We start from the raw sequence: 13,596 nt of genomic DNA, 5'->3' as shown, positions 1-13,596 counted from the left end.
TATTCAAGCTGACACTGGTTATAATATATTGAGAGGTGACACTTGTATGTTCAGTATTTAGTTTAGCTTGGCATCACGTATGAATAAGTGAAAACATTAGAATAAATTATGTCCTCATTATTACGTCATTTGAAAGGGGGGTGGGTATAGTGTCTCCAAAACAAGCTTTCAGTAATCATGAAGGGGGAGTCACTTTAACAAGCGATTGTAGTTTCAAATTGCTTTTTAATGCACTTTCATTTCTAAGTTTGATTCTAGCGGACTTCTGTCTATCTCAAACACACAAAATGTTTCTTGCATATTTTGTTTCCTAAAGTTTGTGATGCATTTATTGCAGATTTTGCGTTTTGGGGGATACCAAGATAAAACCAAAATGGGGATCGTGAGGCTCGAATATAGCAAAACCAATTTGCTTGAGGTTGACAGACAATATACAGAAAAATAAAACATAAAAACAGCTGCATTTGTATCATTTTCTAGGTGAGTCTGGCTTATTTTTTAACGCCCCTCGTTAAGCCAATTTCTTGCCAAAAGCTTGCAGTTTGGTGTCCCGCCGAGGTCTTTAAAGTGCTGTGTTCATGAATATATGTTGTATGACTAACAGTGTTTCTTTCAAACAACTAAACACCTGGTATCGTAATTATTTGATAGTGATTAGAAACACATGCTCTGCCATCATATATCAAACTGGCAATCACTGGATTGTCTGGTCTTTAATACATTGCCCCCATACATCTATATCCCAAACGTTTATATGCTATAGCACCCGTTTCTGTTTCAAATTATCAACAATGGATCGGTAAATAAATTCATCTGTTAAACGCAATTTTAGACATATCAACCGACGAAGAATAAGCTTAGATTAGTGTAAACTGTCCGAAAACATTTCTAATTAAGTCCAAACGCTTTTCTGTTTAAACCCTAAACAGGAATGGCGCGTCCCATGTTAACACATTTAGGGTCTAACCACTTAGCAGGGGCAAAGATTTTACAGATTTTAAACATCACTATATATCACAAGCATATTTAGATTTTAACAGAATTTAGAGTACATACTATACTTACGTTGAAATTGTTTTCCTTTTAGGATCGAACCATTTTTCGTTCAGTCCATCCAGTCACTTCATTGAATGCAAGTGCAATACACAATGTCCATATAAGCCAGGTCTTTTGAATAACAGAAAAGCTGTTGGTAACAAAACATTTACCTTACTTTTATACATACAACCGATATCCTGGAAAGTGTCTAAGGCGCGGTTACATCTTACGGTCATGAACGTTGTTCTACTGGATCGTAGCTTTCGCTCGTTAGATACCAAACCATTCACTCGTTTCATAAATATGGTATTACTCGGGACATCGTTTAGTATTCTCTATATGTCATCTGGCTGTTAAAAAAATCAGCAATGTCACTCCCTAACGCACCATTTGATATGACAGCAAAGTAAAGAACAACGTTATACAGTGTTAATATTTTTTAATCTGTCACGTTCTCTTTTCGAGAATACAGTTAACTCGTTGGAGAAGAAGGTTAACGTATCTGAATCTGTCCGATGACTGCGAGACAGAAGGCTGCCACCAACATCAAACTTGAAACCGACGTTGCTGATGACCCTGAAATCAAACAAAATTATGTTAATTTAAACAAAGGAAGACACATCAACCACCCCAAACGTAGAAATTTAGTAAACCGTTTTGAAGACCACCAGCAAAACCTGTATGCTTATTTATATGTGTATTTGTATGGGGACAGGGGTGCCCTAGTTGCATTGACGCCACAAACCGCTTTGTAGAGTAGCACAGAAACCCATTTATCATATATTGTACCCATGTAGATCTGGGTTAGAATTGATCTTCAGCAACCCATGCTTGGATTCGAACCAGATATGATAGGGAGCGAGTGAGTTTAGTGTTTACGCCACACTCCATTAACTAGTTTCATAAAGAAAGCAATATTCACGCTTGAACTTTTTGTTTTTTAAAGTTTTATCAACGTCTCTTGGCTGCTTTCTCCCATGTCGTCCTTGTCCATTCCCTGAAGCTCCTCGAGTGCATCTGTGGCTTCAGATGACGTCAGACTGGAGATGGTAGACAAAACGTTTGCGAACAGATCACTCGGCAGATCGAACACATCCGACAACTTCGACAACCTCCTGTTCCTTGACGGAAATAGATCACTGATTTTTATTGAGAAATGACGTTTTCTTTTTAGACTTAGCCTCGACAGAAATCTTGAGAAGGATAATCGCAGTCGCACATACAGCGATGATCAGCTTGTGCCCTCTCATGTTTGTCTGGAACTAAATAAAACAACAGTTTTAGGAATTAAGAGTATCTTTAGGATGGCTGTGCGTGAGACATTAATATTACCGAACACCAACTATTGCACTATTTCCTACTGGCAAAACAATTTGATCACCCCAAAGAATCTAGTTCAATTCAACACACACACACACACACACACACACACACACACACACACACACACACACACACACACACACACACACACACACACACACACACACACACACACACACACACACACACACACACACACACACACACACACACACACACACACACACACCTGTCCTCCAGTCCTGTCTACTGTCTAAGTACCTCGCGACCTATTTCTTCAATGCATTCCTATTTCTAATCCCGTCTATTCTTGTCTGCAGCTGGTGGCAACACAAACAGCGACTAACGGACACCAACCCTACTCCAGTTATTTCAATACAACAAACAAGGAAATAATTAATTATAACTGGAAATGTACTGATATTTAGTGTCGTGTATGCTGAAACGATTGTATACATCATTGTGCAAATCCCGTTTTCGTGTGAAAATATGACCATATTTGTCCATGAACTTTGTTTAGTAATCTTACTTTACCTGAGGAAAAATTGATATAAGTATCATGAAAATTAGGAGGAAAATGAATAATCCATAATTTTCCTCCTTTGCATGCATATAATTGGAAGGTGACCTGCGTATTGGCGTGTTTATCAGGCTGTGGTTCATTTGACTCTTGGGCACTTTCCTTCACAACTGTCATTCCGTGGAGAGCTGTCACTTATTCAGGTAATGCTAATGTAATGACAGTTTGTCTCTATATATGACTGGGGGCACCCACGAAGATCCAGGTTAGAATTGGTCTTCAGCAGCCCATGCTTGTAGTGACTAATGGGATCAGGTTCTCAGTCTCACTGACTTGGTTGACACATGTCATCTTATCCCAATTGTGTAGATCGATGCTCATGATGTCAGTCAGTGGATTGTCTGGTCCAGACTCGATTATCTACAGACTGTGGTCCTATAGTTGGAATATTGCTGAGTTTGGCGTTAAACAACAACTAGGAGCAGAAATTTAGGCCAATGGCTGTTTAGTTCGCCTGTGATGCCCGTGACAGGGTTTAAATTCCAAATTAGCACTGTTTTGAGTCCGTAGTTATCGTTTTAAATCAAAGGACCATTTCACACTGAGTAACAGTTTTCGTATTATAACTTGCATTAAATAGTTGCTATAGCGTTAGTGCCATTCGTAACTACTCGCCTCTTTCCGTGACCTACAAGACCATTCGTCACCACTCGCCTCTTTCCGTAACCGCTATTCGGCTTGTCCGGGAATAAGACGATTTGGTCACGAATGCTACAAGACGGCTTGCCGGAATGACACGAGTAGTTACGAATGCATTGGTGCAGGTAAAAGTGGATACTTCTCACACATCTCATACAACTATCACAGTCTCACTGTATTAATTGAAAGTATCCCACAAAACATCACCGATGTTCTGAAATCTATGTACGCCTCACTGTGAATGCGGTAATATTGTAGCAGCAGAGTGAGTGAGTGAGTGAGTGAGTGAGTGGGTGGGTGGGTTGCTGGGTGTATGGGTGGATGGGTGGGTGAGTGAGTGAGGTTTTACACTGTTTGTAGCAATAATCCAAGCAATTTCATTCGGGGATACTAGAAATGGACTTCACAAATTGTAGCCGCATTGCGGGTCGTCGGCGTGACTAGCAAACGCACTAACCACTAGGCTACTCCACCGTCCCTACGAGGTTTGATACAAACGGTATGGTCTGTGTATGCGTACACGTTCCCTCGTCTTAACGATAAAGTCAGTGACGTCAGTTCACTGTCATCTTAGACATGTCCGCGTTTGCTTACTGAACACTGACAAATGTGTGTTTTGTTTTATTTGCAGGTGATCATGGGAGTAAGGTCTGATGTCCTCATTGTCTGTGTGGTGATGTCCATCATTTTACAGATGGCGTCTACCGATAGGGACGGGATCGGAAAGCCCATGGATTCAAAACTTAGTCGAAAGAAGAGGGCTGTTGGATCTATTATCGCTGGAATCGCCGGTGCGATACCTACTGTACTACCATTTGTGAGAGATCTTTTAAGTTCTCGTAGAGCAGATACTGAAAAGGCTGTGGAAGAGATGAAGAAGGCGATGGAAACAGAGAAGATGACAGAGAAGCTGAACGGTAGAGCCGAGATGCTGCTGGCTGTCCTCCAAGCTAAGATGGCGATGGATGGTAAGTTGTCTATTTAGGCACAAGGTTCCCGTACCACAAAAACGATTTTAGCGCAAACGTGATCGTACCATATATCACCATTTTTACCTTTCGTGAGGTTAGTGGGTAATGAGGTCGGGTGGTTATGTTCTTTAACATGGTTGATGCATGGAATCGATAGCCAGTTGCATAGATCGATAGGATATATCGATAACAAAATCACGGGTGTGTCTGAATGATAGCGTTGCTATGTCCATATTACCATCTTTACCATGGGTGTGATCAGTGGGTAACGAGATAGAATATATCGATAACATAAATCACGGGTATCTGAATGATAGCGTTGCTAGGTCCATATTGCCATCTTTACCATGGGTGTAGTCAGTGGGTAATGAGATAGAATATATCGATAACATAAATCACGGGTATCTGAATGATAGCGTTGCTAGGTCCATATTACCATCTTTACCATGGGTGTGGTCAGTGGGTAATGAGATCGGGTGGTCAGGTTCTTTAACATGGTTGATGCATGGAATCGATACCCAGTTACATAGATCGATAGAATAAATCGATAATATAAATCACGTGTGTGTCTGGTACAGAGTCGTTGGGTTTATAAAAGTCATGCTACTTGAACATTGCATAGTGTGCCTTTCTACAACAAACTAATAACGTCAGATTCGACGTTTTTAATTTCTACAACACACTTATTTGGGCAGAAATGAGGTCTCTTGATATTTGACATTGAACCTTTTTCTGTTTTCTACAGCTTCATCTGCCACTGCCTGCAGCTGCAGCTGGTTGATGGTGTCTTGTGCCACCTTTCTGGTGGCCTTCAACCTGCCCCGACACGTGCTCTGAAATACCCGTGTGCCCATAGTCCCGCTGGGCTTCAGAAATTGCTTCTTTGCCTCAGGCTTTGACAACACCCATTTCTACACCAATCACTGAACTGCCTCTCGTATCATTCTTGCTTGGACAACATCATCCTCAACGCCACTCCCTGAACTCGCTCATCAGGACATTTGTTAACCTGGAAATTTGTTATTCCGGACAAGTGTAAAGAAGGATATTTGCTAATTAGGAATTTGTTAAACTGGAAACTTGTTAATCCGGACAAGTGTGAAGAAGGATATTTACTAATAGGAATTTGTTAAACTGGAAACTTGTTAATCCGGAGATGAGTGAAAAAGGATATTTACTAATAGGGAATTTGTTAAACTGGAAACTTGTTAATCCGGACAAGTGTGAAGAAGGATATTTACTAATAGGGAATTTGTTAAACTGGAAACTTGTTAATCCGGACAAGTGTGAAGAAGGATATTTACTAATAGGGAATTTGTTAAACTGGAAACTATGTTCCCTTCCGGACAAGTGTGAAGAAGGATATTGACTAATTGGTTAAACTGGAGCGTTGGCTCCGGAGATGAGTAAAAGGATATTGACTTAAGAATTTGTTAAACTGGAAACTTGCTAATCCAGAGATGAGTAAAAAAGGATATTAAATAAGAATTTGTTAAACTTGAAATGTGTTTGTTGTTATGAACAATATTCATATGAGTTATCACAAAGAGTAAACCAATCAATATGGCCTGCCTCACAGTCGTTAAACAATACTATTTTCCCTTCTTCCAGCAGAAAAACTTCTTAGCTTCTATGAAATCTATATGTCTTCAGAGAATAAGCTTCAGTCTAACTGCATTAAAGCTTTGATCATACAGTGTTGTTTGTCGTTTATTTCGTCACCCGTATGTATACGTTAATATAAGTACATTCGAAACATTTGCCAGCATCTAGACCTATACATTTTAGGCCAGAGACTAAACGGGTGGACAGACAAGGGACTTAACGATTGGACAGAGCAGGGACTAAACGGGTGGACAGTCAAACGACTAAACGGGTGGACAGACCAGGACTAAACGGATGGACAGACCAGGGACTAAAAGCGGATGGACAGACGACTAAACGGGTGGACAGACAAGGGACTAAACGGGTGGACAGACCAGGGACTAAACGGATGGACATACCGGGGACTAAACGGGTGGACAGACCAGGGACTAAACGGGTGGACAGACCGGGTATCTAAACCAGTGCATGTACATGCTGGCTATTACCAAAGTTAGACAGACCGGGGACCAAACGGGTGGACAGACATGGGACTAAACGGGTGGACAGACCTGCTATTTAAATCAGTGCATGTACATGCAGAAAGACCGGGTATTACCATAATTAGGCAGACCGGGTACTATAAAGGATGGACGGATTTGATATTTTAAACAAGGATACAGAAATGGGAGGACACTATATAGTCCATTCTGATGTCATTCAACTATAGTATCAATATGGTTTTATCAGTAATTTCTTATGATGAGAAAGAATGCTAATTTGAGACACATTGCACAAATACCGTGGAATCTGTCTATTACGGACTGACCTGGGACCGAGTCATTTCGTCCGGATTGTAAAGCAGTCCGGATTAGAAAACTTTGACCCGTTAACGCGTTCACCCTCTCTATGAGTTACCACCCTTTGTTAAGGACAACCAACAACTTGAATCGTTCTTTTTTGGTTTTTATTTATGCTCAATATATTATTTCTACTTTCATTGGAAAAAGTCTGTTAACATGAATTGCTTCTGCCTCTGTAAATTTCTAATGTTTTCAGTCATTAACCATTGTGAGCAGGAGTAACAGAGATGCGGCATGGACTGAATAAGTCAGAGAATTTGAACTTGTGGAATTCTGGCCCAAATAGTCGTGTTTGATGGGAGCTAAGATTTAAACAGACATGAAATGGTTAATCGACGGTGATGTATTCAGTGGTTAGCGTATGTAACTGACGTACAAAAGAAAGTATACACCCATGCTTTGGTAAATTTTAAAATATTGTCTTAAACACAGCGTTAAAATTAGAAAAAGTGTTTTAATTATGACTTACAAGTCACAAACATTGTGTACGTGTTGCAATAACACCAGATATCGTACCCAGTTACAACGTTGCTAGAAAAATATTTGTTTATTTGGGAATAGTCCCAAAACACCAGGTGTGTAGTTTCTTTGTACGTCAGTATATGTAGCTAGCCTAAAGTTTATAGTGCTTAATTCCGTGACACACAAACAATATAAACATCGCAAACAAATTACTGAAGTATATTGTAAGCAACGATCTACGTCATCGAGGTATACAAATCGTTTATTTCGGACACAATATAGTCCATTCTGATTTATTCAAATAATGTATAATGCTTTTATCAGTAATTTCTTATCATACAGAGAAACATTGAGACACATATATACTCTTCAAAAAGAAGAAACGCATAAGCCATATTTACACTGACTGACTGACTGAGTTTGGTTTTACGCCGCTTTTAGCAATATTCCAGCAACATCACGGCGGGGGACTCCAGAAATGGGCTTAACACATTGTGCCCATGTGGGGAATCGAACCCGGGTCTTCGGCGTGACGAGCCAACGCTTTTACTACTACGCTACCCCACCTCCCCCATATTTAGAAGAATGTATTGCCATTGTTTACGCCATCGAGGTTCAAATAATTTATTTCCAAAAATTTATTCATTCTTTCTGTTGCCTCTCGACCCATGAAAGTCCGGTTAGAATTGATCTTCAGTAACCCATGCTTGTCGTAAGAGGCGACTAACGTGATCGGGTGGTCAGACTCGCTGGCTTGGTTGACACATGTCATCGGTTCCCAATTGCGCAGATCGATGCTCATGATGTTGATCACTGGATTGTCTGGTCCAGTGCGGTGTAAAAATAAAAGGTTGCCTCTGTCAGGACAGTTTATGACGAAAGTGCTGCGCGATGCCACCGTGTCTGATACATATAACCGTTCCTGGTGAAACTGTTTCCTGGAGAAAAGGACCCCAGTCATTGTAAATGTTGGTTCATTATGAAAATTATCAATGATATAGTTTTATCACTCTCAAAATATTTAACCGTGTAAACATATCTCAGCAATTTTTAGTCAGTTTTTCCCCAATTAAGTAGGTATAGCTGTTGCTCTGTGTTGGGTGTGGCAGTACGAACACTTAGCATAAATTACCTAACTAATTGGACTGGCGGTGGGGTAGCCTAGTTGTTTGCTCGTCACCCAGGTTCGATTCCCCATAGGGGTACAATGCTGGAAGCTAATTTCTGGTGTCCCCCTGCCGTGATATTGCTGGAATATTCCTAAAAGCGCCGTAAAACTAAACTCACTCACTCACTCACTCACTTTGGTGAAACCCTTGAGCATGAGTATGGTACTGACACACCAAATTGCAGACATCTGGAAAAATACAGTGCACGTGTTACATCGTGTACATCGTCGTTGACGGACAACGTGCTCAACTCAACAGTTCATTTGTGAGATGCATGAATTCGTTCATCAAATTCATACAAACTTGAAACCAGCTTCTAAAGTAATTAGAAACACAACAGACAAAAGAAAAAAAAGGAAAAAAAAAATAACCAATATAAATGGAATCTATCTTTAGTACATTCAGTATAACTGTGCGCTCTTTTAACACTTTAAAAACATTACGGCACATATAAGGACATATATAAAAATATTCTTATTTCTCATTATGGCCCGACCCAAAAATTCGAATCGACCCTATGATTTCAAACAAATTTTACATAGAGAAAATGCACATTTGACTTGAAAATGTGCATTAATTTTTCACACTGTTAGGTTTTGATTTTCTATCGGAGAAAAGGTTTGGATTTCTAAATCAAGGGCTTCTGGACATAAAATAAAATGCAAAATATTAATCCGCCCGCCCCATATTTGTTTGAAAATTGATAGAAACAAGAATATTTTTTTGCATGTGGCATAAGCATATACTTCATAAAGAGCAAAGAGAGTTACTTCTCTAAATCGTGTTATCCAGTTATGCAAATAGAAATACCTATGTTTAACTCAGGGGCAAAAAGTACAAACAAATAACCGAAACAAAAAAAGAAATTACAAATGACAATTGTTTTTCGGTGTTTCGGCTTCCATTTTCTGCCTCGTAACCAATTATTACCTTTGTAATTTTATTGGTGAAATGTAGTTTTCAAGCGTATACTTTCGTTTCACGTCAGTATATATACCTTACACTGACGAAAACGAGGGATGAGTTTCTAGTTGTTTAGGTAGGCTGTTAACACCATAAGGGCGACGGTGCCAGCGAGAGAGCCCCTCCAGGAAGTGGACCCTGTTGAATAAAAACAATGAGGGTGAGCACATGGGTCTGATTATTTGCAGAATAATAATGGTTTATCTGATTATTTGACACTGGAATAAAAACCGACGATTAGTTCCAAGGACTCTTGAACGAGTGAGTGAGTGAGTGAGTTAAGTTTTAGCAATATTCAAAATATATCACTGCGAGGGACACCAGAAATTGGCCTCACCCATTGTACCCATGTTGGGAATCGAACCCGAGTCTTCAGCGTGACAAACGAACACTTTAACCACTAGGCTGCTCCACCGCTGCAGGCCTAGGGTGAGCCCAGCAGCTATTTCCAAGCATGGTGTGTTCCTTGTCTGACAAAGACAATGAAAGCCTATAGGGCTAACTGTCTGAAAGGGAGACTCGCCTCTGGCTTCTACCCGGTTGTCTGACATTTTCACTGGGGCAATTTATTTAGATATAATTGCATTGTAAAACATTGCCTATTTTAGGGTCAAATGTTTAACGTTAACTTTTCCAAATTTCTGAGCTGTGGCGAATACCGTAAACTGGTTCTTTGACTTGCAATCAATGTTTGGATTCTTATAAACGTGTTCAACTTATTAAATTATCTCAACGTGAAGGTCCGGGTTAGAATTGATCTTCAGTAACCCATGCTTGTCGTAAGAGGCGACTGACGAGGTCGGGTGGTCAGTCTTGCTGACTTGGTTGACACATGTCACCGTATCCGAATTGCATAGATCGATGCTCATGCTGTTGATCACTGAATTGTCTGGTCCAGACTCGATTATTTACACACCACCCCCATATAGCTTGAATATTGCTGAGTGCGACGTTAATCTAGAACCAACCAACTATTAAATTAATCCATGTCAATACTGTGAAAACTGGATTGTCTGGTCCAACGTCGATTATACATTTGCCATCATATGTCTGGAATATTGCTAGTGAGACGTTCAAACACAAACAACAGTGTAAATAATCGTGATGACGGGTATACCCACCATTAGCAGCGATATCTTTATCGACCTCGCTTATCAGCTTCTGCACTCGCCTTGCTTCATCGGAAGACTTATCACCTATCTTCTGATAGATGGACTTCAGATCGTTAAGCGTTTTCTTCAAGTCATCCAGTCCCATGCTTGGCAGGTTTTCGGCGATTTTGTTGTACGTTTCTTGCGTAAAGGTCTTAATGCTGGATCCAGCTGACGCGAAAAGATTACGAAGGTCATCGAAGATATCCCGTTTGACAACCTTGTTACCGGACAGTACCTCATGCTTTGCCCCGGCCACCTCGGCAGCCAGACACAACGACGTGGTCAAAAGGAGAAGATAACTCTGGATACGCATGCTTCTGTTTCTGAAAGAGTTATGTTTCGTTAGTAAGTGACCAACCACTTCATATTCCTGTACAGTGCTGAACTGTTGTATGAAAATTAGATATTAGAGCTGCAAAATGTGATAGTTGTTAAATAAAAAATATGAGACTAGATACTATTTTTAAAAACATAAACCCGCAACAATCTTCCTTCTCCTTAACCAAATTTCCTCACAAATATACTGGGACAATTCAGTTTTTCGATAAATTAACAGCATGTCGCTTGTGTCAAGAGCGGCGACGCCATGTTTTCGGATGAATCTGGGTTAACGTTAGCCTGGAGAGAGCCTTCCATTACAGGCACAACAGAGCGTAGCATGGAGAGAGCCTTCCATTACAGGCACAAGAGAGTGTATCATGGAGAGAGTCTTCCATTACAGGCACAACAGAGTGTATCATGGAGAGAGCCTTCCATTACAGGCACAACAGAGCGTAGCATGGAGAGAGCCTTCCATTACAGGCACAACAGAGTGTAGCATGGAGAGCGCCTTCCATTACAGGCACAAGAGAGTGTAGCATGGAGAGAGCCTTCCATTACAGGCACAACAGAGTGTAGCATGGAGAGAGCCTTCCATTACAGGCACAACAGAGAGTATTACATGATGAGAGCGTAGCATTCCATTACAGGCACAACAGAGCGTAGCATGGAGAGAGCCTTCCATTACAGGCACAACAGAGTGTATCATGGAGAGAGCCTTCCATTACAGGCACAACAGAGCGTAGCATGGAGAGCGCCTTCCATTACAGGCACAACAGAGTGTAGCATGGAGAGAGCCTTCCATTACAGGCACAACAGAGCGTAGCATGGAGAGAGCCTTCCATTACAGGCACAACAGAGTGTAGCATGGAGAGAGCCTTCCATTACAGGCACAAGAGAGTGTAGCATGGAGAGCGCCTTCCATTACAGGCACAACAGAGCGTAGCATGGAGAGAGCCTTCCATTACAGGCACAACAGAGTGTAGCATGGAGAGAGCCTTCCATTAGAGGCACAACAGAATGTAGCATGGAGAGAGCCTTCCATTAGAGGCACAACAGAGTGTAGCATGGAGAGAACGGACGTTTTCATTTTGTTACCTATAGACAGAGGAGTACACCAATAGCCCACAGAGGAACGGAACGCGTAGTACAATATATGGCATAATGAACTGTTCCATTGTTGGTCAGTAGTAACAGGAGCTTATCCTAATCACCAAATCAGTTGTGGATGTGTGGTCGGTGGACGTACATTTCAATCTGCCCCACTGTTTCACAATGGCGAAAGGAATGTGAGTCAGTGAGCGAGTGTTCGTGCCTGCCATTATGTCCTTACACAATCCGGGACACAACAGCCCGAGTCGAGCGGTAGTCTCACTATAATCTCTTTCACAATCTCGAACCATGCTATTTTCCACTTCGCCCAACCCTTATGATACTGCTAGGGCCTCAAGTGAGGCAATTCTAGATTGTTTTCAGGCGCTGGATCGCCCGTCTCACCTGGAATCCTTTTCAATTTAAAATGAGTAGATGGTTCAGTCAAAATGGTATGTACTCTGAGACTAAGCCTTATAAGTAAGTCTAAGTGACACAGTTATATCATTGTAATGGTTGCTGTTTGTATGATAGTGTTGGGAAATTACACAATTAAACACAACCATTTCACAGGAAGGCACCATACACACAGAAAATCAGAATGATGATAGATGAACATCGTGATTATGAGATGTGTATTGATTTATCAAAATAAATACATATATGATATAAACCTACCGAGAGTACTTGTTGAATCGCTATGCTGTGAAGGCCTCCGTGGAATGTCGGACAGGAATAGAATGTGAATAGGCGAATAGAAAAGACCGACAATGGAGAAGTCGGCAACCGGGCGATTAGCTGCTTGGCAGGTGTCTTGTCTCTTGTGTAACACGATGTGTCTGGTTGAGATCTCTGGTTGCTCTGGGAAAACGACTGGCGTGGATTCGGGGTTGAGTTTGTTTGTCACAAGTGGCGACTAACTGGACCGGGTGGTCAACAACTCTCCTAGACCCGGCCTTGAGCTTGTTTGTCCTGAGTGACCTGGCCCCGATATCTCGAAACAAACTTAAGTTTTTACTCAAATTACAAACTGAGTTTGAGATTTTGACTCAATTGAGTTTTCTTCCATTTTCAGGCAGATCACCAACTTGTTGAGTTGCATCTGTTACAGATTCAGTAGTGTGATCCACTCCATGGCAGTGGAGGGGGGTCTGCCTGAATGTGAAGCTCACCTACCTATCAGTCAGGAATGTATTCCCAGTGAGTATAAACATCTTAATATATCTGTGCACAAAAAGCCGTCTATTTAATATCATTAAAAAAAGAGATTTTCCAATAATGCCGATAGACATCCAAATTGTTTACATTTTGTGAGTAGAGTTCTTTGATATCTTTTAAGTTTGGAAGTCTAAATAGATCAACAGGCTCTGCAGATGGATAAAATGTCAAAACGTGTACTCTCTCTTAGATAAATAGGCAATGTCTGGTCTACTGTACTTGTAG

At 40.9% G+C, this 13,596-nt stretch overlaps 2 protein-coding genes across 2 annotated transcripts; one reads left to right on the top strand and one right to left on the bottom strand.

Moving 5' to 3' along the window:
* The first annotated feature begins 2,931 nt into the window (after positions 1-2,931).
* LOC124259143 lies at positions 2,932-5,882 on the top strand. Its single transcript, XM_046693238.1, has 3 exons — positions 2,932-3,084; positions 4,212-4,548; positions 5,297-5,882. The coding sequence occupies exons 2-3, from the start codon at positions 4,218-4,220 to the stop codon at positions 5,386-5,388; spliced, it is 423 nt and encodes a 140-aa protein (XP_046549194.1). The 5' UTR covers positions 2,932-3,084; positions 4,212-4,217; the 3' UTR covers positions 5,389-5,882.
* Positions 5,883-9,002: 3,120 nt separating this feature from the next.
* Positions 9,003-12,931, bottom strand: LOC124259121. Its single transcript, XM_046693214.1, has 3 exons — positions 12,832-12,931; positions 10,711-11,066; positions 9,003-9,727 (listed from the first exon to the last, which is right to left on the bottom strand). Exons 2-3 carry the CDS (start codon positions 11,054-11,056, stop codon positions 9,654-9,656), a joined length of 420 nt encoding a protein of 139 aa, XP_046549170.1. The 5' UTR covers positions 11,057-11,066; positions 12,832-12,931; the 3' UTR covers positions 9,003-9,653.
* Between the last annotated feature and the right edge of the window lie 665 nt (positions 12,932-13,596).

Source organism: Haliotis rubra, unplaced genomic scaffold (genome assembly GCF_003918875.1).
Source record: "Haliotis rubra isolate DU_JTF1 unplaced genomic scaffold, ASM391887v1 Scf71, whole genome shotgun sequence".
In the NCBI taxonomy this organism is placed as follows: Eukaryota; Metazoa; Mollusca; class Gastropoda; order Lepetellida; family Haliotidae; genus Haliotis; species Haliotis rubra.
The sequence above is the reverse complement of the archived record's forward strand: the minus strand, read 5'-3'. Positions and strand labels throughout refer to the sequence as shown.